General features: G+C 42.7%; 1 protein-coding gene across 2 annotated transcripts in view; it reads left to right on the top strand.

Annotated features, from left to right (window-relative positions):
- Positions 1 to 27,006, top strand: part of LOC141917903 (phospholipid-transporting ATPase ID-like) — a 75,210-nt gene that overhangs the window by 31,275 nt on the left and 16,929 nt on the right. For both annotated transcript variants that reach the window (XM_074811580.1, XM_074811581.1), the window contains exons 6-19: positions 406 to 467; positions 2,028 to 2,100; positions 2,281 to 2,351; positions 3,527 to 3,609; positions 7,501 to 7,659; positions 8,647 to 8,735; positions 13,832 to 14,028; positions 15,182 to 15,390; positions 17,404 to 17,447; positions 19,036 to 19,201; positions 19,998 to 20,186; positions 21,028 to 21,143; positions 22,603 to 22,767; positions 25,211 to 25,322. In XM_074811580.1, coding sequence (XP_074667681.1) covers positions 406 to 467; positions 2,028 to 2,100; positions 2,281 to 2,351; positions 3,527 to 3,609; positions 7,501 to 7,659; positions 8,647 to 8,735; positions 13,832 to 14,028; positions 15,182 to 15,390; positions 17,404 to 17,447; positions 19,036 to 19,201; positions 19,998 to 20,186; positions 21,028 to 21,143; positions 22,603 to 22,767; positions 25,211 to 25,322 — 1,735 coding nt within the window. The remainder of the gene's footprint in view (positions 1 to 405; positions 468 to 2,027; positions 2,101 to 2,280; positions 2,352 to 3,526; positions 3,610 to 7,500; positions 7,660 to 8,646; positions 8,736 to 13,831; positions 14,029 to 15,181; positions 15,391 to 17,403; positions 17,448 to 19,035; positions 19,202 to 19,997; positions 20,187 to 21,027; positions 21,144 to 22,602; positions 22,768 to 25,210; positions 25,323 to 27,006) is intronic.

Here is a 27,006-nt window from a genome sequence, read left to right as displayed (position 1 = left end):
GGTGAGAGGTGGCGAGATGCTCTCCCAGAGAGCAATGCCAGAATGTCAGTGGCCACTTTCCACATCAGAGCAGAGGAATGGATTTCTCTGGGTGCTTAGCTTACAAAACTGTGACAGTCAGGACCAACACCAGTTGAGTCAGGACTATGCTAAGTGATGCGTATGGTTCTACCCTCCTTCCCTCCAAGAGCAAGCCCCGTGTTGCCTGTTGCCCTTTGCAGTCCAGTTATGCCCTATGTTGCTAGTGTAAACATGGGCTTGACTATGACTCAGTTGTGGCTCTAATCTGCCTGACCTATTCAGCCAGCTGGGTGAAAACTTAAAATGTTAATGAACTGCCTACAGTTCCTGTGTGCTTATTTTCCCGGAAATACCTTCTAATGTTCTGATTTTCAAAATTTTCAGAATCGACACAAAAGTGACAAACATGTCAACAACCGCCCAGTCCAGGTGCTGATCAACGGCATGTAAGTCCTTTTTCTTTTGCTGTAATTTTGAAGGGGAAGAGCATTTTATTAATATTTTTTTTCTGTGTGATTTGCAAGGATCACTAAACAATTTAAAATTGAATTGTCTTTCACACCATTAGTTCACCATGCAGTTCTGGACTATGTGTCTGATTAATGAACACAGTACCAAAATCAGTGTGGACATTATGGCTGTGACCTTGCACTGACAAAAAGTAAATTCTTTCTGTTCCTGGGTATGTATATGTTTAAATAAGTGATACTTTGAGAGTATTGTAATATTTTAGTCTTTACCCTAGAAGTGACAAGCAAGGCTATCTTCCCATGTCCGTTTATGTTCATAACATTTATTTCCACAGTAAGCAAACTAGGCATTATCAACAAGTTATTTTAAATTGAGAAGCAGGAATAGCTTTCTCATATATGTCATAATACTTTGAGTGTGTGTAGCACTTCTGACTTAGATGTACTCAAAACATTACAGCTGTGTGCTTTGGACATTGTACAGCTAGTACTGTTCTTTCCTGCAGAAAAGATAGCTTTGGCTTTCGTGGCAGACAGATGTGCTGTTTACTTGCAGCTCCATAGAGTCCAACTGTGCGTAGGACACAGCTGCAGACAGCTGTGAAGTCTCTGGTGACTTTTTTTTCCATACTATAGATAGCAGTATGTTGTGTAAACTCCAACAGATGATAAAACAGTTAAAAATATAACTGGAAACTGAAGAATAGGAACATACTTTTTGTGCTTTCTGCTAAGTAAACCCATTTCTTAGTTTACTGTGTATTAGTTACTGTGTCCAGGAAATGGACATTGAAATAGAAATTTTCTAATATTTTGCCTTTGTTTGAAAACTGGAAAGCATACATCCTGCCTAACTCTGATGAACATTGAAAAAGGCTGAGCTGAACTCAAGCTTGAATACCCAGTCCTGTTTTGATATAGCTCTTGATATTTCTCACCTCCAGATTTCGCATGTACAGCTATCATGACTTGGTTACGTTGTCACTTTCAGTTTAGCTGGCTGTCTGCATGAACATCTTGCTTAGTGCTGTGAAGGCCACTGCAGACACGGGCTTAGCTAGGTACACACACAGCCAAAGCACCTGCATTGACCTTCCTGACAGCCAGGCCCACACAGAACCATTGCTCTGGCCCTTAATACCGCTTAGAAAATCTAACACAAGTGGCAAATTTCCCAGGTGTTTGGGAAGTCTGTTACACAAAGTAGAGTTTTTTTATGAGGCAATGTAGCCCTTTTTGCCTGAGGAGAAGGAAGGGAGTAGCCAGTCCAGACAGAACAGTGCACATGGACTGTGCTGCTGTTGTGGTGATTGGTCTCAACCCTGCACAGGTCACCCCATCACTGTTACCTCTTTTTTTGTATTGTGATGGTCCCTTGGCTTAGTATGGATCAGGCCACATCATGGCAGACCCTGCTCCTTCTTATCAACATCTCAAGTTCTGATGGCACCTACAGTCTGACTTCAAGAGCAGACCTGAGTATCCTACTTTCCCAAGTGGTGTTTATGTGCCTACTTACTAGGAGTTTTCTTGCAGGTTAAAGGATGAAAAATGGATGAATGTCCAAGTGGGAGATATAATAAAACTAGAAAACAACAACTTTGTGACGGTGAGTACAGTTTCTCTCCATCCTGCTCACAGTTAGTCCTTGTAATTACTCTTATCACTCACAAGCAAATGAGTCATTAGTGACAATAACTAACTCAGGGACCTGCGGTGTGCAGAAGCATTACAGTGCCATGCCCTCTGACCATGTGAACTCATGCCAAGTCTGTCTGTCTGTGTTCAGGCTGATCTACTGTTACTGTCGAGCAGCGAGCCGCACAGCCTGACGTACATCGAGACGGCTGAACTGGACGGGTAAGCGAGCCTGGCCCTCGGGTACAATCACTGCTGCCAGTGCAAGGCCAAATCTCTGGTGACCCTGGGTGCTGCTACCTTCCCTGCAATAGCTTTTGTAGCAAGAGTTTACTAATACATAAAATAAAGCTTGGGTCGGTATCTTGAAAATAACATCTTCTGGTAGATACTTTTGCTCTTTCAGTGCAAATGTCATGTGAGGAGGGAACTCTTCCTTTTACTTTTAGTGACAGTTCTAACACTGAGAGTTAGTTTGAAATGTGTTCTTGCACTACCCCAGGTCACTGGCAGAAACTTTCTGTTACTTGTGTCTCCCTTAGTCTTTTCTCTTAGCCAGATTATCTGGGCGAGATAATCACAAGCAGTAACTCCAGTAATCTCCTTTGGACTGCTATACCATAATATTAATGCATGCACTCTGCAAATGCCTCCAAATGTTGCTCACTCCAGAGCACAACTGACCACAAGTCAGAGGGCTGCAACTAATTTGTATTAATTGGAATAAACTGGATTTGACCTCATCTTTATGACCCAGTTTGCATTACCTTTTCTGGATTGACTGGAGCTAGCATCAGCTTGAAGGACTAAGCAAGACCTGAGAGATCAAGGAATTGTGTCTCTCCCAGTACCCTACAGACAGCCCTCTGGACTTTCCCCATCTGATTTCTGCTGAAAATGAGCTTGCGGTTCCTGTACATGCAAGTGCCAGGAGACCCGGAACAAATGCAGTGTTTCTTTGACATTGCATTTCAAACTCCCCAGCTAGCTAGTTCCAGGACTTGAATACTCTTCGGGACCAGAATAATGGGAGAAAATCCTGAGCTCTCCTATATACTCAGATGCCTCAGGGTTCGGTGTGGTATGTGTGGCAAGATAGACAGCTGCTCAGGGAGCTCAGGTGCCTGGTAGTGCACTTTGCAGTGAAAATGATAAGACAGAGCCACCTCACTATCTTTAGTACCATGATATCATGACCAGAATTCCTCTGGCTTGCCTATCTTTGCAACTGAAAGAGACAAATACACCCTTTGGCCAGGTAAAAAAGGCCAGTGATGGCATGGTCCATCAGGTGTCTAAGGAAGAATATCCTCAAGAACAGAACTGTCTTTCGGGGAGAGCTTTCAGTTCACATAGGACTTTCAGTTCATGCTTTTGTTTCGTGTTATTTGTTACAGTGAAACAAACCTGAAGGTGAAGCAGGCACTGACAGTCACTGCAGAGCTTGGAGAAGATCTTCAGAAACTGACAGAGTTCAATGGTGAGTCTACATGGAAAATTCACTTTTGAGGGGATTTGCCCAGGCACCAGCGTCCAGAGAGCACCTGGGAGTCTTCCTTCCAGGCTATGCCCTGCTCCCTGATAGGAGTCCTCTGGATGCAGTGGCAGGAAAACAGAATGGGCTCATTGCAATCTGTACAACAGATACAAACAGCATAGAGATCCCCCTTCATTTGCAGGTCTTGGTGCCATGCATGGCTGTAATCTGAAACTGCATTGGTGACAATTCTCCTTCTGGCTGCACACTTTTCTTTTGCATCTGTCTGTACATGTTGAGACTGCCCACCTTGAACTTCAGTACAAGAGTTTGTGTAATTGTGCAGTGGAAACTTTTCCCAAAACTGAATGCTTAGTTCTAATCTTGAAATATTTTGATGCTGCATTTTTACATTGATGCAACAATGCTGATGTGATTACATTTAGCTTCTGAGCAGTGATGCTTTCCAGACACCATGCAGACCTGAGCAATAACTGCACAAAGGACAGGTGGCTACTTCCCATCCTGAAGCCTTGCCCTGACAGCATTTCTCTCCTCTCTTGATGCCAAAATAAAGACTGCATTTTAGGATATTTAAAGACAAGCAATGCAGATGTGGTTAGCGGGCAATATGTCCTTTCTTAGCATTGTTTTGTATATCAAGAATAGAATAGAATAGAATAGAATAGAATAGAATAGAATAGAATAGAATAGAATAGAATAGAATAGAATAGAATAGAATAGAATAGAATAGAATAGAATAGAATAGAAATTTCAGCTGGAAAGGACCTTCAGTGATCATCTATTCCAACTGCCTGACCACTTCAGCGCTGACTAAAAGTTAAAGCATGTTGTTAAGGGCATTGATGAAACACCTCAAACACTGACAGGCTCGGGGCATCAAGTACCTCTCTAGGAAGCCTGTTCTAGTGTTTGACCACCCTCTTGGTAAAGAAATGCTTCCTAATGTCCAGCCTAAACCTCCCCTGACACAGCTTAGAGTCCTTCCCATGCATCCTGTCACCGCATACGAGGGAGTATATAGCAGTACGTACACAGAAATGAGCCAGACTTGTCAAAACCAGAATACTCCATGCTCACACATCATCTGCCTGCAGAGAGAGAATGGAGGAACAGAGCAAGTTGTGTTAGTCACACTCTGCAGTGCCCTGCTGGCTTAGGTACGAGAGCATGATTACAGGAAGAGTCGGTATGGGAAAGGGTGGAGTAAGTGCTACTGTCCTTGGAACATCTCAAGGACTGCAGGGTCTCAGGAAATATTTTTAGATAAAGAGGAAAAATAATTTTTTAAAAAATTCTCTTTGAACTAACTAGCTGATTCCAGGACAAATGGTGGGGACATGGCAGAGAGTTAGCATAGCTGGGACTGGCTATAGCCATCCAAAGGCATCGGCATTTCTTTTGCTTTCTACATTGAGCTTTTGAGAAATAGTGTGTGTGGTCTCAGCTGAGTGTCAGCTCAGTACATCAGGATTTCTCGGAAGTGGTGGCTGAGATTCTGAGTGTTTTAAGTCTTGAGTAATATGTTTTTACAGGTGCAGTTAGATGCTTTATGTTAATACTCAGTGGCATGCCTTAATTATTTTCCTGAAGAGGCTGCAGTGTGTATCAACTTGTAAGCAAAATCTTAATCTTAAATAATTTTCCAAGCATTTTCTGTGTAATGTTTTTCTAAGGATACTGAATTCTTGAAACTGCATAATTAAAAAAAATGTTTCAAAATATTTTGGAACATTAAAACTTTTTAAATCAAATATTTATTTGTCCTTTAAATCTCTATTTTAGTTATATTGTAAATAAGAGTGGCCTCTTCGCAATACTTAAAATGAATAAAATGTTTCCCAGGATGATTTATATTTGGCAGAGTACTGGGAAAAGTGCCTGGAATCAGACCCAACCTTGCATTTCCCCAGCAAACCTCTGTAGAAGTATTTAAATATTTATGTAACTCTTTATCTAATTACTTCTTAAGACAGGAAGAGAGGAAAGGGTTGAGCAGCTAATACAGGCACTTGGTGGAATGCTTAATGTGAGTTATGATGTTTGTTGACATTGCAGTGGTTCAGATAAGGAAGATGCTTGCAAAACGCTGAATGTCTTTACTTGATTTGGGGAACTGGGAGATGAGAAAGGAAAAGATACCTACTACTTACCACATGTAGACTTGGCGGTATTTAACTTTCAGGTGAAATGCATTCAGATATCATCTTGCTGTTAATGGGAGGAGGAGACAGAAGGCACAGTGCCCTGCTGAGGTATCTTCAGCTGCAGAGTTACTGGGGTCAGTGCAGGTGTACTGAGTGAATCTCTAGACCTTCTCACTTTTTTGTGATCAGTCTCATTTGGATGAGTCTTCTGATCTCAAAATCAGTGTATCAGTAATCCAGAGCCACCCGCTTACTGGAAAGCAGATGTGGGTGTTAACACGCAAGGTACTCACACAAGCTTTGTCCCACAGCTGGCATGAGGAGGGGCACAGCCTTCCTGGTGGGGGACCATGCCCTGGGTTTCGTTCACCAAGGTCTCGTTGTGCCTGTGTTTCAGGTTGCACTGCACTGCACCTCTGTTTTCTCTGTGCTTGCCAAGGGGTTGCAAGGGCTGCAGTGAGAAGGGTCTGGTTACTGTAGGCTTTTAGAAATGATGGAGCACAGGTCTGATTGTTCTTGGATTAACCAGATGATAAAGTAGGTCAGCATAGCTGTTCATATGAGCTCTGATGTCACATATATCACAGAATTTCCTAATCACTTAATCTTTCAAGGCTGATGGTTTGTCTGCCCCAGAGTAGAGCTACTTTTCTATGAAAAGAATATTCATTCTTGATTTTAAAATTTGCAGTGGTGGAGACTAGTGCAATACTTAAAGTTGTACTGTTCTTCTGGCCTTCTCTGGATTTTGTTTCCCGTATCTTGAGCTTGATGTGTTTTGTCTGAGAACAGCTGGAAAAGCTGTAGTCTCAGCAAATGTAGATATTTGCAGCCCGTGATCAAAATAACTTTAATGTTCCTGCTGATTAACTGATGGATTCCCTTTCAATAAGTCATATTTGTATTTTCCAGTTCTTTTCAATGCATGCACAGGGCTCTGCTTTGAATCTTTAGATGTCAGGTGCAAGTGTTGATTTAAATAATTTTTATACTTAAGTATCTGTTTATAATTTTGTGTGAACATGTTTTATTACAATAAATAAATATAAAGAATGGAAATAGAAACAGGCTCTCCAATCACTTACGGTGTCAGCTGCATGGCCAAAGAAGGTAGCATTATCTTTTTTCATGTGCCACTGGGACTTAAATTATAAAACAGATGAAATTAAAAAACAGTGAACAAAGACACTTCACTTAATTACTCTTTTGCACCCTTCAGGCTATGATTTTTCTCGCTTAGACTCCTGCAGTTTTAAAGAAAATGGAGTAGGAATTATGTGAGGTTGGCACTTTTAGCTAAAGTTATCCAGTGACATCCTACCACTATGAACTTGCTGTGAAAGGATTAAAAGTATGTTGCTGATTCAACATTTCTTCTCACCCACATAAAAGCTGTGGAAACTTTGTTTTGCACTCTACCAGTAAAAAATTGCCATGTTCAAAGAATAGGATAAATCCAAGTTCACTGTGGTTCATTGGATTATGACATGAACACGGGGAAGGAGCAATGTCCCAAAACATCAGTAAATATGGATGTTCATATTTACAGAACATTGAATCTTGTTACTTCAAAACATCAGGATACAGGATGGGAACGACAGGGTCAGGAGTGGACTGCAGCTACTGTGTGAAATATTCCCTGTCTGGGGAACAGCTGAGAATGCAGTACTGACTGACATCTTTCTGGGCTAAGATTTTCATTTTTGTTTTTACCTTCCTTTTACAGGTGAAGTCAAATGTGAGGCACCAAATAACAAATTGGATAAATTCACAGGAACTCTTACTCTTCGAGGCGAGAAGTATGCCCTGGACAATGAGAAGATGTTGCTGAGGGGCTGTACTATTAGGAACACAGAATGGTGCTTTGGACTCGTTATTTATGCTGGTAGGTAGAAAAATTGACATATGATTTGCAGAGCACAGCAGCACTAGCATGGAAGTACATCGCACCCAGTATGCACAAAAGAACCAAGTATTTTCCTCTTTGGAAAATATGTTTCTACCAGGTACAAGAACAAAAGCAAAGCAATATGTGAGATCCCTTGGCTTAACTCTAGGCTAGAAATTATGCATATTACACGGGATGTTAATCTGAGGGTTTTTTTATAGTGGTCTATAAGAGAAAACTGGATTGCAAACACTACATTACAATATCCAGTTCTGTCTTGATTCTTCTAGTTGCTTTAGTAGCAGAAGTAGTCTCTTATTTCAGAAATGCATGCAGCAAAGTATATGAGAGAAGTCTTAATCAATCAATAAAAAAGAATATAAGAATTAAATCTGTTTAAGAATTAAAGATGAATTACATCTGCCTTTACTGGCCCACACTGGGCCGATTGGAGTCTTTCTCTCACTAGGCTTGTTTAAAATTTTTCATTCTTGAGTGTATTTGATTAAAAATTCCACATTATTTCTATGCGATTTTAATCCACATTGGAATATCAGAGTCACCAATAATACCATTGTACGCCATTAGATCTATGTTTTTTATGAGCATAGACCTTCTATTGTTTCTATACTGCTGTAGACATGTGAGATGATGTATAATATGTCACCAATAACACAGCAGTATCAAGTATTCTGTGAAAAGTAATTAAACCTGAAAGGGAGGATTGACTGTTGAAAGAAGAGAGCAGGGTCAAAATCCGGAATTAATGGCTTTATGTGACTCTCTCTATATCATCTAAGGCAAGTGACTTACTTAACCTTTTTCTGCCTAAGTTTTCCACTGGCACTGTAAACTGCACGTACCTGTCTTCAAGAGAGCTGTGATGAGTATTTATGCTGTAAAGCACAGTGGGGCCTCAGAGGGAATCAGCTTTAGAACAACTAAGCTTTATTACTAAAATTCACAAGTGTGTTTCATCTCTAGGGCCAGACACCAAACTAATGCAGAACAGTGGAAAAACAACTTTTAAACGGACAAGCATTGATCGGCTCATGAATGTCCTTGTGTTGGTGGTAAGTCTGATTAATGTGTCTTCATTTCTTCAGATGTATTATCACTTCCAGATGCTCCACCTCTTTGTCCACACAAATGAGGGAATATCAGAAGTGACTAATGATAAAAAGAAAAATTATCTAATAATTTATTAGCAGCCTGAATTCTGCAGTGCCTCTGCCAGCCCATCTTGCAAAGCAAGGCCATTACATTGACAGCATTAAGGACCTTTCTTCTGAGCTTTTAATTGCTCTGCTCTCCCTTGCCCTGTGTTTTCTTGTGAGAATCACTTTGAAGCCTGCAAATGCCTTTTTTCCCTAGTAATTTTGTCATTTTTTATTTAAATAAACATTAGCAGTTCTCCCTCTTCCTCCTGATTTCTTGGCATCTCTGGTGATGTCTATATAGGACTTGGTAATTGAGTTTGTTAATTTACATGATGCCAGCTTCTGACTTAACACATTAGGGTAAAATGTGAGAAATGGTCTCATTAATACTCAAAACCTGGTGTTTTTAGCAGCTGGGAAATTTGATAACACTAATCTTATATAGCAGATCTGATTTGAGGTTTAAGCTTGTCACTGGTTTTAATAAATGGCAAACATTTCCAGGCAGAGGTAGTGATTCCTTTGTGTAGACTTTCCCAAGATTTTACCACTTGAGTTCCAAGCTGCCCAGGGAAGGAAGACATACATTGACACTGCTTTGCTCAGTGTTGCTTGAAGAAAAGCTCTTTAATTTCAGGCTTTTATTTTACTTTGAGTGAAAGCATGCCATGCTTTTTCACGCATGCTGCACCACCTTGGTTTATGACACTGGGAAGGTCCCTCTGTTCCCTCCTCTTTCCTCCTGTCCTTGCTCTCCAGCCCAACCTGGCAGCCAGGCTGGGGCCAGGATCCACCCCCAGGTGCTGGAGCAAGCCCTGGAGAAGGCATCCAACAGCAGTCTGTCCATCACAGCAAGGCTATCCTGAGCTCTCCCTGCCCTTTGTAACTTCATGCCTCCTCAGCACTGGGGCTTATTATAGCACAAATGTCTCCAGGATGGCGCTACTTTCCCACCTTGTCACTTCATCTCAGCCCCTGCTCTCCTGCTTTTTTCTCAGGATACCAAAAGCTCTTTACGTGGGCCCAGAGATGGGAGATGTTAGTGGACAGAGCCAGTTGTGAAATCGTACCAAAGCAGCAGTGATTAGCCCAACTCCCAGAGATGTGAAGTGGTGGTAAAGCAGTGACACAGCACAGAAAGCAACTCCAAGGTCATCTTCAAGCTCTCTTGAGTCCTTGCTCCGTGTAGAATAAGGACATGCCCTTGACTTCAGTAACCTTACACCAATCTCCACTGAGTGAAAATCTTGATTACCATAAGCAGCTTGATTTCCTCAGTGTTTTCTTCCCTTACACTTAAGGGAACAGCAAAATCAAGCAAGGTTTGGGCCTCCTACATTCAAAATTTTGCAAATGTTAGAAAAAATTCACATTTTCTTAGGTGTTCTGCTATGGTTTAGGTGGAAAGGAGGATGGGCTCTGGGGTAGGGCTGTGAGGGATCCACAGGGCACAGAAATAGAGCAGAGAAAAACTGAATAGGGAACTCGGAATTTAGCATTTGAATAAGGTTTGCCAAATCTCCTCTCACAAGTCAAGGGTCCCACCCAGAGCTTTCAGTCTCTTTGGCCTCTCTTTGTGAATGTGAACAAGATGAATTTACTTCCTGGCTCCATTTTAAAAAGCTGAGCAAGTTGCAGTTGATTGCATCAGCCTCTCGCTAGGTTCTTGGGCGGTGATGGAGCCAAGGGTATGTTTTTCTCCTCACATTTTTAAGGCACCTAACATTTTGGTGTCTAAATAAAGCTCTGTCCTGCCCTAAGAACCAGGCTCTTTGCACATCCAAGGGATGTGGCATCAGGTCCTTCCAGCTCACTGGGTGGTCAAAGGTTACAAAGTGCAGCCATAAAAAAGGCAGTATATTGAGCTCTTGAGCTTGGAAATACAAAGCAGCCACAGCTTGCTATAAATAGTTCATTTTAAGTGTGATGAAACTTGTTCCATGTTAACAGTGGCAAAGCTATTTCATGTTTTAATCGTCCGTAAAACTTTCAGGCACAAAACAGTGTTTAAGCAGGGTTTAACAATGGTGTCCTGATTATATGTCACCCTGGTCTGTCCCAACAGGGGTTAATCAGGAGTGAACCTCTCCAGATGGCAAGCATAGCTGTTTTTTTCATGTTTGGGAGTGTTTCTTGTTGATCTGAGAGAGAATTGAATGTTTCTCTGCCAGGGACGCATCCGCCAGCTCCAGGAATGCTTTTTCCTCCAAAACTCGCTTTTTAGCTGTTTTGGGAAAGCATGTTTTCCCAGAAATAGGGCTGTCACCTTCATCCCTTAAACAACTTACTGCTTCGACTTCTGGAGCAGAACTCAAAATGACAATAAAGAAACTGAGACGGTTTGAATTCACAGTCCGACAGGAAATGTTTGTCAAAACCCACCTCCTCTTTACAAAAATCCTACTCAGTCCTGCAGAGGATCTTTCACAAGCAGTGCATGGGCAGTACCCAGAGAACAAGGATGTTCACCCCATGATCATGCACAAGCCTACTATCAGGGTTTTTTTATGTCCTTCTCTTGCAGACCTCTGGTTACAGTTACAACACCCTGCACACAGTTGTTTCTCTGCACAGAAATTAATCTCTGGGGTCACAGTTAACGGCTCAGTCTTTTGCATTTGTCTCAAAGCAAACAGCACTTTAGTGAACTTTGTGTAAGCATGAATATTGCACACAAGTGGAGCTTTTAGGGATGAGACCATTGACATGCAAAATGCACATAAAGCAAAATGTACATAAAGCAAGTGCAGTCGTAGACAAGAGCTGCTGTGATATGGGAAAGTTCAGCTGCTGTCTTGCCCCATGTGTATTTCTGTTGCTGAATCAGATGTCGAATTTCCTATATGGATTGTGGTATTCTACAAACTGACAAATTTTAACCTGTGGGGCAGTGAGGAATCATTCAGGGTACAGTGATAAGATTAGTTTCTTTTACAACAGACAAGGCCTGGGGACAGAAGTAATATCTTTTACTTGAACAACAGAAATATCTATAAAATAGATAGTCTTGTCTATTTTCTCTGACTATGTCTGTTGGTTTAATAAAGGACATTACCTGCCCGTGGATCATGACTCTCATATATCCTCAAGTCCTGATGATTACAACAGCACAAATTGAAGTCTGTTTTTACTGCTGGTCACAGAGTTTTAAAAACACTGCACCACATTCCTTACTAGCAAGCAATATTATCTCCATTTCACAAGTGGAGTAGTCTATTTGGCCTCCCATGACTAAGTAGAAAAGGTACTACTGATGTGGAACATAAATGTGTCCCCTGAAACTCAGCGCACCAGCTTTACTTACTGCAGTCCTCTTTTAGCAGCTTCTTGGTATTAAAATTCAAGTTGGACTTATGCGATCTTTTCATCAAGTGATTCAAGTGACTCCATAAAAGTATCCTTCCTCCTCTCATAGATTACCTTAGCAATACAACTATCAGCTTTACCAGCAATGTTTCTATGTTTATACCACAGTTACTGTTTTTTAAAAAGGTTGATTACTGTTGTAATGTGATTGCTACTGGGTGGTACATAATGGCCCTACTTAGTGATATTTCCTCCCTAATGATGATACTTGCAAGAGAAGATTTTTAATTGCTCTGTTGTGCAGCCTGATGATTCCGTATCCTTACATTTTTATGAGGATGTTGCTTGTTTTAAGTCAAATATTTGGAGAAGTCCGTATCAACAGAAATGGTTCTATTATCATTTGCCCAGTAATAATGTCAAGCTAACTTCAGTTTATCTTTCCCACAATCACCATTTCTACCTTTCAAATATTGGAACTGTATTAGCAGATTTTTCAGTATGGTGAAGCTTCCTAGTTTTCAAAGCATTGTTAAAAATTAACATTACTGGTTAATAGAATTTCTCAGCTAGTCCCTCTAAGCCTTCATCTTTAAATTACCTGGACCCACTGGACTGAAAATGCTTATTATTAGCAGAAAGAGCCACATAACATTTCTGTCTTTTCCATCTGCTACATCATAAGCGATAGATACTTCTTTCTGCCTCTTTCCTCCTCATTCTGTCTGTTGAACATGTCTGCTTTTTCCACATCTGTTTAGGAGTTTACTCTTTTCTGTTCTTGATATTTTACATGACTATTAGATATTCATCGTTCTATAATTTCTTGCAGTTTATATTAATTTCTGTTAACTTCTCTTCTTCCCCTTCTTTTTGTATTCTTTTCCAATTGTTTTGCTATGTTCTTGCTTCTTTTAATCAAAAATGCTTTATGACCTATGTAATGTTTTTGTGTCTATTAAATGGGGTTCCTGAGCAAGCCCCTGTTTTCACTAAGATGTCCCCTCCCACTTTGAAATTCTCTTCCCAGTTGTTCTTCCCCTAGTTGCTTTAGGCTTCAGGAAATAGGCTTCTCTGAAGTCCAAGGATACACATCAATGGTTAGTGTTGCTTTCTGTTTGCTCAAAGGAAATGTAATCAGATTGTGATGGCAGATACCAAGGTAACCATTAGTTCTGAGTCAGAGATTAACTCTCCTTTAGCCATCACCAGAATGATAGTCAGTGCTGAATTCCAAACTGCACAGTGCTGGAGTTTCTGTGTTACAAATTATCTTTAGTAGCTTTTCAGAAATGCTGAGGAAAACTACGATACATCCAGGAAATGGCCAGGGAGTCCTCCAGGCAGTTTCTGTTCCCAGGTGTTTAGCCAGATGTTTGAGAACCCACAGATCAACTCACCTCTAAGGAGATTTGGTGTTCTGCAGCCAGCTGCCCGTGAGCACCCTGGTTTAGGTGTCTGCTTGAGACTTAAATTCCCAGGTGTTTGAGGCCTTGTGATTCCAAATTGCCAGACTCAGCACCTTGTATTTTTGTCCTTGAGGTAAAAGCATCATAACTTTTCTGGTTTTTCCTCCTTCATCCCTAGGAACACTTTCCTGTGATTCAGGCTGTCCAAGTCAATCTCATTAGGGTCTTCTGATTAACCTGTACACAATAAATTCCTTGTTTCTAAAATGCAATGGTTTTGTGGTTTTTTTGTAGATCTTTGCATTTTTAGCACTGATGTGCCTTATCCTAGCCATTGGCAATGGCATCTGGGAGTATGATAAGGGCTACTACTTCCAGGTCTATCTGCCCTGGGCAGAAGGTGTCAACTCTGCCTCCTACTCTGGCTTCCTCATGTTCTGGTCATACGTGATCATTCTAAACACGGTGGTGCCAATTTCGCTCTATGTCAGGTACGTACCAGAACTTCTTTTCATGTTTCATCTTAAGAGAGGTTTAGCTTTTGCTTTAGCTGGGAGAATCATTTTCACTAGACACAAATGCAACCCCATTGTGGACCATTGCACACAACTACAGTGATGTTTTTTCTTATTTCTGCTGCCTTTGGAGGTCTTTGTCAGGGTTGGAGCGGGGCCAGCAGTGAGCCCTCAAGAGAAGAGGATGATTTTGTAGTTGAAGGGGAGGTGTAGGTGCAGGATGCTATAGGAGTAAGGCTGGAAGCCTGCTACAGTTAGCGTCTTGCTCTCTCCCACTTGCACTGCCCTTCAAACAAAGTGAATGGCGTGTTCTTTGAGGTGGCTGTAGGGCTCATGTGAAGAGTGGATTTCCAGTTAAGTAGGTGTAATCAGGTTGAGGATCCATAGTATGGGGTGCTATATGAGCAGAGTGAATGTTGCTACTTCCCAGTTCTTGCAGATAGGCTAGCAGAGGTAAAGAGTAGGCAATGTGTCCCCGACACTCTCAAAACCTTGAGGTTGGGATGTAGACTGAGCAGGTCTGTAGTTTATCATTGGCACCTAACTCTTCAGACAGCTTTGCTACTGAGACTCTCTTTTGTGTTGGTAAATGGGAGGAATTAACCCCACTCCTGTTCAATATGTCACACCAGCCAGCGAAGTGGAAACTCATGTCATCTGCAAGCTGATACAGCTCCTTGGCTGTATCGAGTTACACAATGACTCTCTCTTGTGGAGCTCTGGGTTGTTTGAGCCGTGGCTGTGCTCATCCCTGGCACCAGGCTCAGCCCAGCCCAGAGCCCTGATGGAATCTGTCCCTGTCTGAGCACCACTGCTGAAACTGCACCAAGTGAAACCCACTGCTCCCACCTCACTTTTAAGTCTGAAGACTTCAGAAAATTTTCGGATACATTTATAAGATGTTTTATAACTAAAGGAAAGGAATTTACTGTAAGCCTAACAGATCATTTCTGCGGGACTTGCTTCAGCATTGCTTACTACAGGCCATTTAAGGACAACCTGATGAGTACACTCTGTCATTACCTTCAAATTTGTCTTCTAATTGCAATCGCCAATGGTAGTGCTGAAGATAAAGATCTTGTCCCTTAGCTAATGAATATTCCATCACCTTTTCTTTCTGTTTCACCAGTGTAGAGATTATACGCTTGGGTAACAGTTTCTACATTGACTGGGACCGTAAAATGTATTATCCGCTGAATGACACACCGGCTCAGGCCCGTACCACTACACTCAATGAAGAGCTGGGGCAGATCAAGTACATCTTCTCAGACAAAACAGGAACTCTTACTCAGAACATCATGTGTTTCAACAAGTGCTCCATCAATGGCAAATCCTATGGTATGTTATCTACTTGTCTTATTCTCTGAGTTTTATTCCACTGTATGCCTCTCGGTCCACAGATGTGGTATCCAGAAGAGAGTGTCCTGTAAGAAGCTGCAGTGATCAAGCGCAGGGATGCCCATGAGGGCTGCCTGGACAGCCCTGATTACATCATTTGTGTATCTTAATATCATTTTCCTGTGCCTTTTTTTTTTCCCTTTTTGCCACCCTTTTACCTCCCTTTTTATGCCCCAGTATCGTCCCTACTAAAAAATCTGCACTTTATTACTTTTCACTCATTGGTCCCAGTTTTACTACATAGGTACTCAAATTTGGGTTTTTTTCTGATATCACTACCTTGGTAATCTCAGCCTTTTATGGCATTATTGAAATGGTTACCCAGGTATTGCTAACCCTGCAAAACATAACACATAACACACATAACTCCCTCCCTCTTAGCCACTTGTGAAATCAGCCATCCCTCATGAGGTTATCTGAAAATTTTGTCAGCTTCCCACACTGTTATCTCTCACGTTCAGCAATTTCTCATGTCATGAGCAGCGGTTTTCCACATCCTGTTCAGGTAGCTGAACCTTCGGTCAGCACCTAGTCAATGGCCTGGTCATTTTTCTTCAGCACTGACATACTTCACCTACCAGAAGAGAGAAAAGTTTGTAGGGAGTTGGAAAAAATGGGAAATTGTTAGCTCCTAACAGTAAAAGGCTCATTCATTGTACCACCCCGGGCAGTTTTCTTCATACTGCTCAAGAGGTGCTAACGATTCACAGACTGACTAATTGATGAACATCATTAGATTACCACCACTACTACTACCCCCCACCCCCCACATCCCCCACCCCCACCCCCACCCCCACCCCCCCCCCCCGAGAAATTGGTCCCTTATTCATAGATTGATGCTTGTATTGCCTGTTTCAGACCTGCTGATGGACTAGTGTGCCAGGAAGCTTGTCTTTTTTCCTCACTGCTATCAGATGGACTAATAAAAGAAGTTATGTCTTCCTATAAATCTTGGTTTATGTGTATTTGGAGACCACCATATCTCAAAGAATGCTACTATGCTAGCCAATGTTAGTGCTGTTAAACAGTTTGAAAAATATTCAGTCTGTTCATTCATATGTCCTTAACTGACTTTTCCAAAGTGGATGTCACCACTAACATAGATATAGGTTGTGGTTTCAAGAAATGAGCAGGAAATATGGGAAAAGAAGGCAGACAGTCTATTGTCTATAGTTTTCTAAATGTTTAACATTTAGAATGTACTTCTTTGGCTTTGCTGGTCAGGGGCATTTGGGAAAGCCATGTCAGAAAGGATGAATTAGTTCTGCTGCCAGGGAAGGTACTCCGGAGGTTTAAACTTCTCATTGGGAAGGAGGTGTCCAAAAGCTTCTCGGTTACAGTTCCGAAGGGATCAATTGATGTGCAGTTCTCAGGAGAGATGACTTCTGAGTTTATTCTACACCCTCAGGGCTTTTGTGAGGGAGTACTAGTACCTACAACTGACTTTGCTCACAGTTGAGGTTGCTGGTGCAGGTATGGAGCAGCTTTGCTACCTAGATGTGGGAAGAATGGGCTTTAACAACTCCTCTGTGGTTGTCCAGGGACTGTTGCAAACCCAGTATGATCCAGGAGTTGGATTCTGTTCCGCATTCCAAAGGGAAGGTACAAGAGAGGTCGTTCCCTGAAAGCACCTTCATTTCCTACCTAGCACTATGTGTTTCCTGGGTTCAGCTTGAAACAAGTCTTCTTTACCCAAATGCCAGTCATTTTTTTCGTAACTGTTTTGTGTTTCAAGCATCTGTCAGTCTCTGGATTTTGTCATGGATTAACACAGAAACTGACTGATATGGAGATATCAGTCTCCAATGCCCATATCAAGATATTTATGCTTACTGAAACTTTTTAATTAGATACTAGCTTCAAAACACTTTAACCAGTTTTTGTGGTAGAGAAGCTCAGAGACTACACTTATCTGGAGTTTGTGGCTATAACCTCAGTCTTTCTTGTTTGCAGGTGATGTGTATGATATGTCTGGACAAAGGATAGAAATAAATGAGGTAAGTGCTCAAGAGCTGTCAGGATCTGTGCTTTCAGTGAACCTGCCTGCCTAAGTTCTAGTGGTCACAACCCACCCCGGCATAGCTCATGCTCTGGACCCTGCAAGAGCTGATGGTCTTGACCCTGACAACAGGGATGTGTATTCTTGTGGATTTCAGAGGATTGCCAGAGCGGCATTCCGTTCCAGTAAAGTCTAGTGTAAACCTTCAGGTTGGGTAGCCAGAGTGCCCACTGTTCCCTCAGCTTCACATGACATCCTAGTGCATGCATAGCTCCTCTTGAATGCTTGGCCATCAATGCTTGTTGGAAACTTGGACATTAGTGAATTTTATTATCCTTGGCAGTTAATGAAGGCTTTGGTGAGGAATCAGCAAGTTCAGTTCATATCGATAACAAGGTCCCTGTCAAATTCCCTTAATGTCTGGACATTGAGAAGTGTGAAAATGGGTGACTTCTCCATTTCTCTCTACCCTCTGCTTGCTGGCACAATCCCACAGGTCTTGGATTTCTAAAATGTCTGAAAACTGCATGCAGTAACCCAAGTAACAAAGGGCAAGATGATGATGAAAATCCCACTCCTCATCCCAGTGATCCATTTCCAGGCCATTTACAACTTAAATTACCCACTGAAATTGGCTATTTGTGATGTGCCTCCAGACTGCCCTCGCTCAGCCAGCAAAATGCAAAAGGCTGGCTTTCTTGGGGACACATGCTGGTCTCCTGCCAACTGGCTGCCCGGCAGCTCCTCCTGCCCATGATACTCGCTGGAGCAGAGTCCTACTGCCCGCACTTCCATGGTGTTGCAGTGCCTGGACCTTGCTGCGCGGATGAGGTGGCGGGGGGGGTGGGAGGGTGGGTCTGTGCTCTTGTGGTAAGCGCTAAATGTCAGCTTGCAGAGGTCAAAAGGGTGACTCCCATCCAGGAAACTCTGAGCTCATCAGGGACGGGGCGGGAGTTGGAATCGTCCGGGGCAGGCAGTGCATTCCTTCATGACACATCATGCTGTGAGCTTCTGGCCATTTCTCTAGTACATTTCCCTCTGCTTGGGGCTCCTTGTTCTTAGACAAAAAGGGCAGTGCCCATGCAGTTGAACCTTTACATCACTTGTCTGTCATCTTTTTTCCATATGAGGATTTTTTGTTGCTTTGGGAGAACAGGGTGGAGAACACAGCCTTTTGAATTGTTTTAAACTGGGCTTTCACATTCCCTTATCACAGGCAGCCATTGACATCAGGAACATGATGCCTCCAAGCAGGCATGTGTTGAAGGCAGGCATTTCTTTGCTGTAGAAACCCTTTGGCAGGGATCCCATAGGAGCATTTGTTGTCGTACAGAGAAGGCATCTTTAGCTAATCAGGTTCTCAGCCCAAGTGCTGCTCTGAAAGGCACCTCAAGTGCCTGTCCCCTCCTGTGATTTAGTAGTTTTCATGACTCCCACTTACTTAGACTCAGCAATCTCTGTCACGAACAGCCCTGCAGGAGAGGGCCCTTTGTAAATGTAAGGAAGACAGAGGGGCTATGATGGGCAGGCACTGGTGTACAGGCATATGAGAGCTCCACAGATAACATTGAGCCATATTTTTGCAGAACACAGAGAAGGTTGATTTCTCATACAACCAGTTAGCCGACCCGAAGTTTGCCTTCTATGACCATAGCCTGGTTGAAGCTGTGAAGCTGAGTGATGTCCCGACGCACAGGTTCTTCCGGCTGCTCTCACTTTGTCACACAGTGATGCCAGAAGAGAAGAAGGAAGGTGAGGACTGTTGAAGGCACCAGACTGAGCGGTTATGTTCACCCTGCACCACAGTATGTCTTCTCTGCACAGAAGCTGTTATTGGTCCTTTTGGCTCCCTGGTGATTTTCTGTAGTCTATGGTTACACATAAATCAATGTCTTTGGAGATGCCACATGGGAAGAGAAAGGATCAGGGCCTCCAGTCCCTGTGTGTTCCTGTGGTGGAGCTGACACTACTGCAAATACCACATCTCTGGAGTGTGGAAATTGCAGGTGCCACAGCTTCCCTGAGGTGGCAGATGGCTTGCCCCACTCTTTCTCTGCTCTGCACCAAGTCCCATAAAGCAAAGATCATAGAGCAGCTATCCACAGGGGACTCTTTAGCTCCACTCACCCAGTGTCCCCACAGGTACTGGGTCAGTCTCCTCAAATCCCAGACAGGGTGAAAACTGTGCTTTAAAGGCTAGAACCATTAATTGACACATACAAGGTGAAAATACTGATCAGAAAAATACATCAGATGTAACTAAAAGTGGTTAAACCCAAGGAAGTTGTCCTCTCAGTGAGATCTGTTGGACTCCAAAGAGAGTGATAAAAGACCCAAAAGAGTCTAGGAGGCCTCTTATACTGGCCTGGAGGATGGGTTGATGGGACTTGATGAAGACATGTGGACATAAGGTGCTTTTTAGTGCTGCACCATTGGGCACAGACAGAAAAGCAAAGGGTTAACTGCTATAATGTCTTTGATTTTGTATTTGTTTAGCCTCAGAAACAAGGCAGAAGCTACATCACCTGTTTTTTTTCTTGCATGTCAGGTAACTTGGTGTATCAGGCCCAATCTCCTGATGAGGGAGCCCTCGTCACTGCTGCCAGAAACTTTGGATTTGTGTTCCGGGCTCGCACACCAGAGACCATCACCGTCGTGGAAATGGGAGAAACAAAAATCTACAAACTCCTGGCTATTCTTGATTTCAACAATGTTCGCAAGCGAATGTCTGTTATTGGTATGTTCCCTTTGCTCCCTTCTTTCCTTCCTGACCTTTTAGCTATTCAAGTTGGCCATCATTCTGCTGTGATGCCTTTTCCTAGGAGACCTCCTTTGTAATGCTTTCTGAATAACATTTACTTCTGAGTGCTTGAGATGGACTCCCTTGACTTTTTAATTACACAGCAACAGCACTAGGTAAATACTTAACTTAGGCAGGTGAGAGAACATCTTAACATCTGGACCACAATGATACAGCAGCCTCCTGAAGACACTAAACGTTTTGCATATCTTACCTATTTCATGACAATGCAGGAAAGGCCATCCTTCTAATCAGCTTCAAATTTATCAGCAAAATCTGAGGAAGTGGGAAAGGAGAAAGCAAGGATGAGCAGAGAAGTCCAAAGGGAAAATGGACTAATGGTTCAAGAAACTTCGTGTAGCCTTTATTAACCCTCCAACATCCTCAGACACTTTGTGGATTGGAATATCACAACTGTAGCAAGAGAGTTGTAGTGCTTTTACTGTTAGGAGCAGCAGGACGGGTTCCCTAAGAAAAATTGTTCTTGACTTGAATGCAGATGTCTCGTCTGAAGTGCTGCTTGTAGGAATCACATAGTCCAGCAAAGCATCTGCTCAGACCAATGCAATCTGGGTACAGTTGCCTGTGCTGCTACCACTAAAGTGGAGAGAGATGCATTTTCTTTTCTGAGCAAATCTTGTTTTGATTCCTGGGAGTTGGACAAAATTTGGTGGAGTTCAGACACCTCTAAAAACCTTTATTTGTCTTGATGGAAGTGTTGTGAATCCTAAGTGCCTCAGTCTGAGATCTGTAGCATTTCTTCTCCTCTTCCTCATAGTACGGAGTCCAGAGGGTGACTTGACTTTGTACTGCAAGGGGGCTGACACCATTCTTTATGAGCTGCTCCATTCATCCTGTGACACTCTCAAAGAGGAGACCACAGAACACCTGAATGTAAGTGTTTTCTTCTGCACAACAGCTCTGGATTTGATGGTTTCCTTTCCTCCAGGTATGGAAATGTACTGTGTGATGAGACAAAAAACAGGTTTCAGAAACAGCACCTAAGCACCAATTTTTTAAATTATGGAATAGAGAGGGAAATTAATTTATAAAGCCTTAGGTCTCAGATCAGTTGCCTAAGCAGGGCCATCAGGTGCTATTTGAACTGCTCCAAGACATCTGGACACAGATGGCACAAGACATCTGGACACAGATGGCAAATAGAGTGTGGGACATCCAGAAAACCTGTATTTCTCTGCAGTAGGAGCTGGAAGCCAGGCAGGATAGGTGAAACACCTGAAATGGCACAACACATCTGTGTTCTGGCAACTAAATTCCATCCAAGTCTGCTGTTACTCTACAACGCATGCACCCAATGCATTCAAGCATGCCTTGGATCAGAATAACTCAGTTGATCGGTAAAGGGCCACAGAGCCATTTACCTTCTTGAACACAATTCAGATCTGCAGCAAATGTGATTTGAGAGGTCTCAGTCAGAAGGGACCGGGGTGGTTCTGGGACATATTCTTGCTCACCTGCCCTTCTTCCAGACCGTATAGGGGCATATTGACTGGGCAGCAAGGAAAAAGCATCACTCAAACTTGTGGCCTTTTATATTGTTGATGGTGTACACTGGGAGGTGGTTACACATAAGGAGATGTTTTGGCCTATATTTACTCCCCCTTGTGATGCCAAATCCTGCTGGTATGGTGCAGAGCAAAAGATAACAGAAAGTTTTGCCAGAGGGGTTGTGCAATAGCAAAAACATCTCTGCTCACTGCCTGAAAGAGTCAGAGGAAATTGCTGGCAAAGGAGAGGGCAGAGCAGAGCTATGGATGTGGCCTGTTCCTGATGCACCTTTACTTCAAGCCTGGGGGAACACTTCAGTTTTCTAAATGGATCTCTGTTATTCCACCAAACACTGAGATCCATACCGTCAATCATACATCTGCAGAAAGCACAGTTACAAGGACTTGCTGAGATGTTATGACTGACTGTGCTCATGCTGTGCATTTCATCCAGCATTTGTACCCTAGAAATGTTGAGTCGAGGTCCAAAATTCAAGGCTGTATTCAGTGTTTATTTAGGTCTCACTGTTACAAACCTTTTGTTGACAAATATGAGCCTAGGAAACAACTGCCTGGTTAATGTAAGTCTTTAGAGACAGAAAGTAGTAAGGCCCTTTTGAATTTGTTCTTTGTAAGGACCATGGATGGCAATGGTAAAGTGGTCTGGAACTAGTTTTAAAAAGTACTCCAAGGTTTGTGGTCTAAGGTGTGATTTTTTTCACCTTTTCTCTGCAGACTTTAGGCAGGAAGCTTTTAGAGATAGCCATTTGCTTTCTGAGGGTCCTTTGTAAGCCCAGGTGAGCAGACTGTTCTTTGACCTATTCTGCCTCACCATTGTCTCGCAGGAGTTTGCTGGTGAAGGTCTGAGGACACTTGTGGTGGCCTATAAAAACTTGGACGAAGACTACTTTCAGGAGTGGATCAGGCGTCACCATGAAGCAAGCACTGCCTTGGAAGGACGGGAAGATAAATTGTCAGAGTTATATGAAGAGATTGAAAAAGACCTCATGGTTGGTATTTCAGGGAATCTGGGCCAAGCTCTGGGGGAGGCAACGAGGATGGTGGTTTGTCAATAAACAGCTCAGTAAGACTTAAGTAAACATTGCTCTGCAAACAGCTCAGTGGGTTGTGTGACAAGAGCAGTTAAGAATATGGCAGTCCTGGGTTTTCACTGGCACCTCCATCAGGAGCCTGTAACTGGGGTGTCAGCCACTAGTGCTGGGGAATAGTTTTATTTTAACTCACGTGGGTGTCAGAGTAGCTTTCTGGTGATGAAGTGACATACCAGAGCCTAAGGGAGATGACGTGGACACAAATATTTCATAGCTACCCTTTATATGTGCAAATGGCTGATCTATTTATTTTCCTGTCTTTGAAATGGCAGGCAGCGAATAATCCCCAGTGCCCTTCCATTTCAGAGAGGGTCTTCTTTGTTCTTGCAGCCCTTGGGAAGGATGGGGAGATGATGTCCATGAACATGTTTGTGTCAATTTGAAATAGGGCTAAACTGTGATCTTCAAGTCATTCTTCTCTCCCTGAGTGTTGTTACAGCTTTTTGAATGCCCTGGGGGGTCTGCCTCTGTTTTAAAGCCATGAATAATGAATGAAAAGTATGTGTGGGATCTGAGGGGAAGCAATTCAGCTTTTGCACTTGCAGAAGTGCTTTCCTGAAATCTCAGAAATCCTGGGAGCCACACCATTGCTCCTTCCATTAGCTGTATGCTCAGGATGCCAGCAGGGCCTGGGCAGAAGCAACTGTGAGCCGAGGAGATGCTGACCTCTGGAAGTTGCATAGTCCATGGGGCAGAGCCTACTGCTCTTCTCGGTCTCAACAGAGTAGTGGAAAATGCTGATCCTCCAGTCCAGAGAATACATTGTGCAAATGCTCTGTGGGTCATGTTCCAAGCAGGAAAGACATGGAGGTTTAGGAGGTTGAGGGGCCAGCTGCCTTGCAAGGAAGGGTTATGAAGCTTATGGCCTGAGTAGAGAAAAAGTCATGGGCTCACAACAGAAAGAAGGGTGGCTCAGAAGAAAATGCTGTTTATACCAGACCCTTCTCTGTACTCTGTACAGGAGTGGCTTTACTTCCCAAAGGTGCTGTGGGAAGAACAGAGGGTGGGTATAGAAAAGCCTGGATTGTGACAGAAAATGCATGTGAGAGCCAGAGTCAGCAAGGAAGTAGATGGGTCTTGTGGAGGTGTAGAGGACTGCCAAGTATCATAGTCTGGTGGATGGGCAAGAGCAGAAGTCCCTGTGTGTGGCAGGCTCCTGCTAGGGGCCCTTAATGGGAGTAAGGATATAAGGACACAAGGGGATGCAACATGGTTAGATTCAGAGAACAGTAGTAAAAATACTAGTTATTGATTAACCTAAAAACTTAGGAAGATCCACAGTCAGGAAGGCACCACAACTGTCCCTCCAGGTGCTCTTACACCCATGGGCAGACAGGCAAAGGCCTGTGCGCAATACTATTGTGCCTTTCTGCAGCTCCAGAAAGACAAGGGCTGTGGGGAATGCAAGCCCTTGTTCTCTTTTCCTGGGCACATTTGACATAGGTGTCCATCTTTCAGCTTCCAGCTCAGACTCAGGCTGCCAAAGATCTGCAAGTGCTCCCAGGAGGTGGCTTTGTATGGTACAAGCATTTAAGGTCCTGCTACAGGGACCAGGGACTACTGCTGTAAAATGTGGATTGTGCAATTTTGAGGACCCTATAGAGAAGTTCCATCAGAGCTGTTGTCTACATTGATAACATTCATAGCTGATGAATGATGAACATCCCAGGAAGCCAAAAGGGATCTTGGCTTAAAGCCAACCTCTGAATTTAGTCTCCCAACAGCAGGAGGTAGGTGGTAGCAGATGCTGTCTAAACCTGAGCTAGCAGTGAAACTTTCATGTCCCTTTGACGATAGGTTAAAGCCACCAAGTATCTCCAAAGTGCAGAAAAAGCAACAACTTTAAAATAATGAAGGTTTGTTTCTTGAGCAGTCTGTGGTTTAGCTGTGTGACAGTGTGGAGCAGGAGTGGGAACAGGTCTGTTATGGGCTGGAGAAGATGTTTAGCAGCCATATGACAGCTGCGGTACAATATAGCTGGGAGCAAGCATGAGAGGATGCGTATGAAGGTCTGGGGACACGGACCCACAGCTGTCTTTGTCCCTCAGTTAAAGCTCTATCTGCTGTGACGGGGACATGTGGAAGAACACAGACCTGTAGGTCTGCAAACATGTTGGCAAATAATTTCATGCATGTTCATGATCCATCTGAGCCTGGAGGATTAGATACATATGCAGGATCTGGCCTCTGTATAGTAAATTTGCTGAGGAAGAATGAAAATCAGTACAACCTTATTCCTGGATTTAATTTGTGTTTGCTTAACTAATCATGTGGAGGTCTAACGCTCTCTCTTTTGCTAGCAATGGGAAGACTTACCGGTTCCCTGCCATTTTCTGTTAAGCTGCTAGGTGCCACAGCGATTGAGGACAAGTTACAAGATGGAGTCCCACAGACAATTGAGACTCTTGCCAAAGCCAACATTAAGATATGGGTTCTCACTGGAGACAAGCAAGGTAAAGCGGCTACAGCTTTGGATATTTCTCTTTTCTCCCACCAGCAGGATGGTTCTGCTAAGATCCATGTTCTCATTCTTCCTCCTTCGAAAACTGCACAGAAGACACATTCACAGGGCTTTGCTTCATTGTCAGCTAGGCAAAACTCCAGTAATCTGGAATTAGAACAGGTAACTGTAGATAGTGCCTGTTCTTAATTCCTGTCCTGAGGCTGGAAGTGTTACCTGAAATAAAGACTCTTGAAACCAGAAATTAGTTTAGAGAGGAGATATTGCTTTATTCTGTGCAGGGTGCTAGGTGAAAAGCATCCACAGATCAAGCACCCCTCACCAAAGAACTTCAGAGTATTTATATACTGCAAACGATGTGATTACATATTTTCTATAATGATTATTGGTTAGTTGTTTATCGCTTCTATCCCTTGTTGGTTAGTAACATACAGAGGGTTTGTGAACTTCCTGCACAAGCTCAAAGGGTAAGGGGTCTGTATTCAGGCAGGGGTCTTAAGCTGTTTTATGTAAAACAATTTTAATAGGCTTCCATGTCCCAGGATGTTTCTCTTCTTCAAAGACAGTAGCTCCTGGTTAAAAGTTCCTTACTAATTATTGTTGACAGTTTGAAGAACAGGCTGACCTATTTGGTGTACCCAATTTGTCCTTGTATTTGATGAGAAACACTTGTATGGATAACAATACGTACTATGTGGCCTTGGGTGTGATGAGAAGCATTTGTGGGGCCTGTAATGTGTGATGAGAAACAGTTTTGCAGCCTACAGTTCCCAGTAAACAATACCATGGATAGCAAGCACATAAAGTGAACAAGGCCTTTTGTTCAGGGTAACAGAAGCAGTGTGAAGGCAGCATCCTTTGCCTTTCAAAGGTGACCAATGAGCATTCCATAGTCCCTGTCATATGCTGTGAAAAGGTGTCACTTCAGTACAGTCGACCACCCTGGTGAAGAAAGTGGAAAAAATCTTGTCCTGCTTTCCAAGAACTTTAATGCTGAAGTGGACGTTGGGTCTGTTTCAGTTTGGTTCTGGCATTAATGATCCAGAATAGAAATGGAGGAAACACAGGCTTTTGGAGAAAGCATTAAGTTGGAAAGAATGGTAAATAAACTCCAATGAATTCTTGTGAAGAAATAGTAACTTCACTGAAACAATGGTGTTTCAGGGAGGCCCAAAGTATTTGCAAATAATTTCATCACAGAAACGAGCAGAGAATTTTTGAGAAAAATTTTGAGAAAAAACATTTCATTTTGTCATGTTCCAAATGTAATAGTTTTGCTTATGAAATACCAAAATATATTTTTTTCAGTATTTTGTGAACAAAATGTCTTGATACTCCTCTTCAGAACTATGGTTTGGGGCTTTTCTGGGAGTAGGGAGAGGGAAAGTTAAAAATCCTGAAAAAATTCTTTGGAATCAACATGAAATATTTTTTGTTCTCTAAGTACATTGACCAAAAGGTGTTTTAAGCTTTTTCATTTTGGTAGAATTATTTTTTTCTATGGCCTTGTGAAGCCAAATTAGGGGAGATTTGCTGCTACATCCATCTAGGTGACTCTCTTGCTCTCTTAAACTGTTGACTCTGAAAGGCTCAGAGTCAACAAGGCTCTGAAAGGCTCACTCTTTTCTTTTGAATGAGAAAGAGAGCTTTTACCATGTGAGTAAATAGGCCACAGA

Source organism: Strix aluco, chromosome Z (assembly GCF_031877795.1).
Source record: "Strix aluco isolate bStrAlu1 chromosome Z, bStrAlu1.hap1, whole genome shotgun sequence".
Lineage (NCBI taxonomy): Eukaryota > Metazoa > Chordata > Aves > Strigiformes > Strigidae > Strix > Strix aluco.
This window is presented reverse-complemented; position numbering and strand designations above follow the sequence as displayed.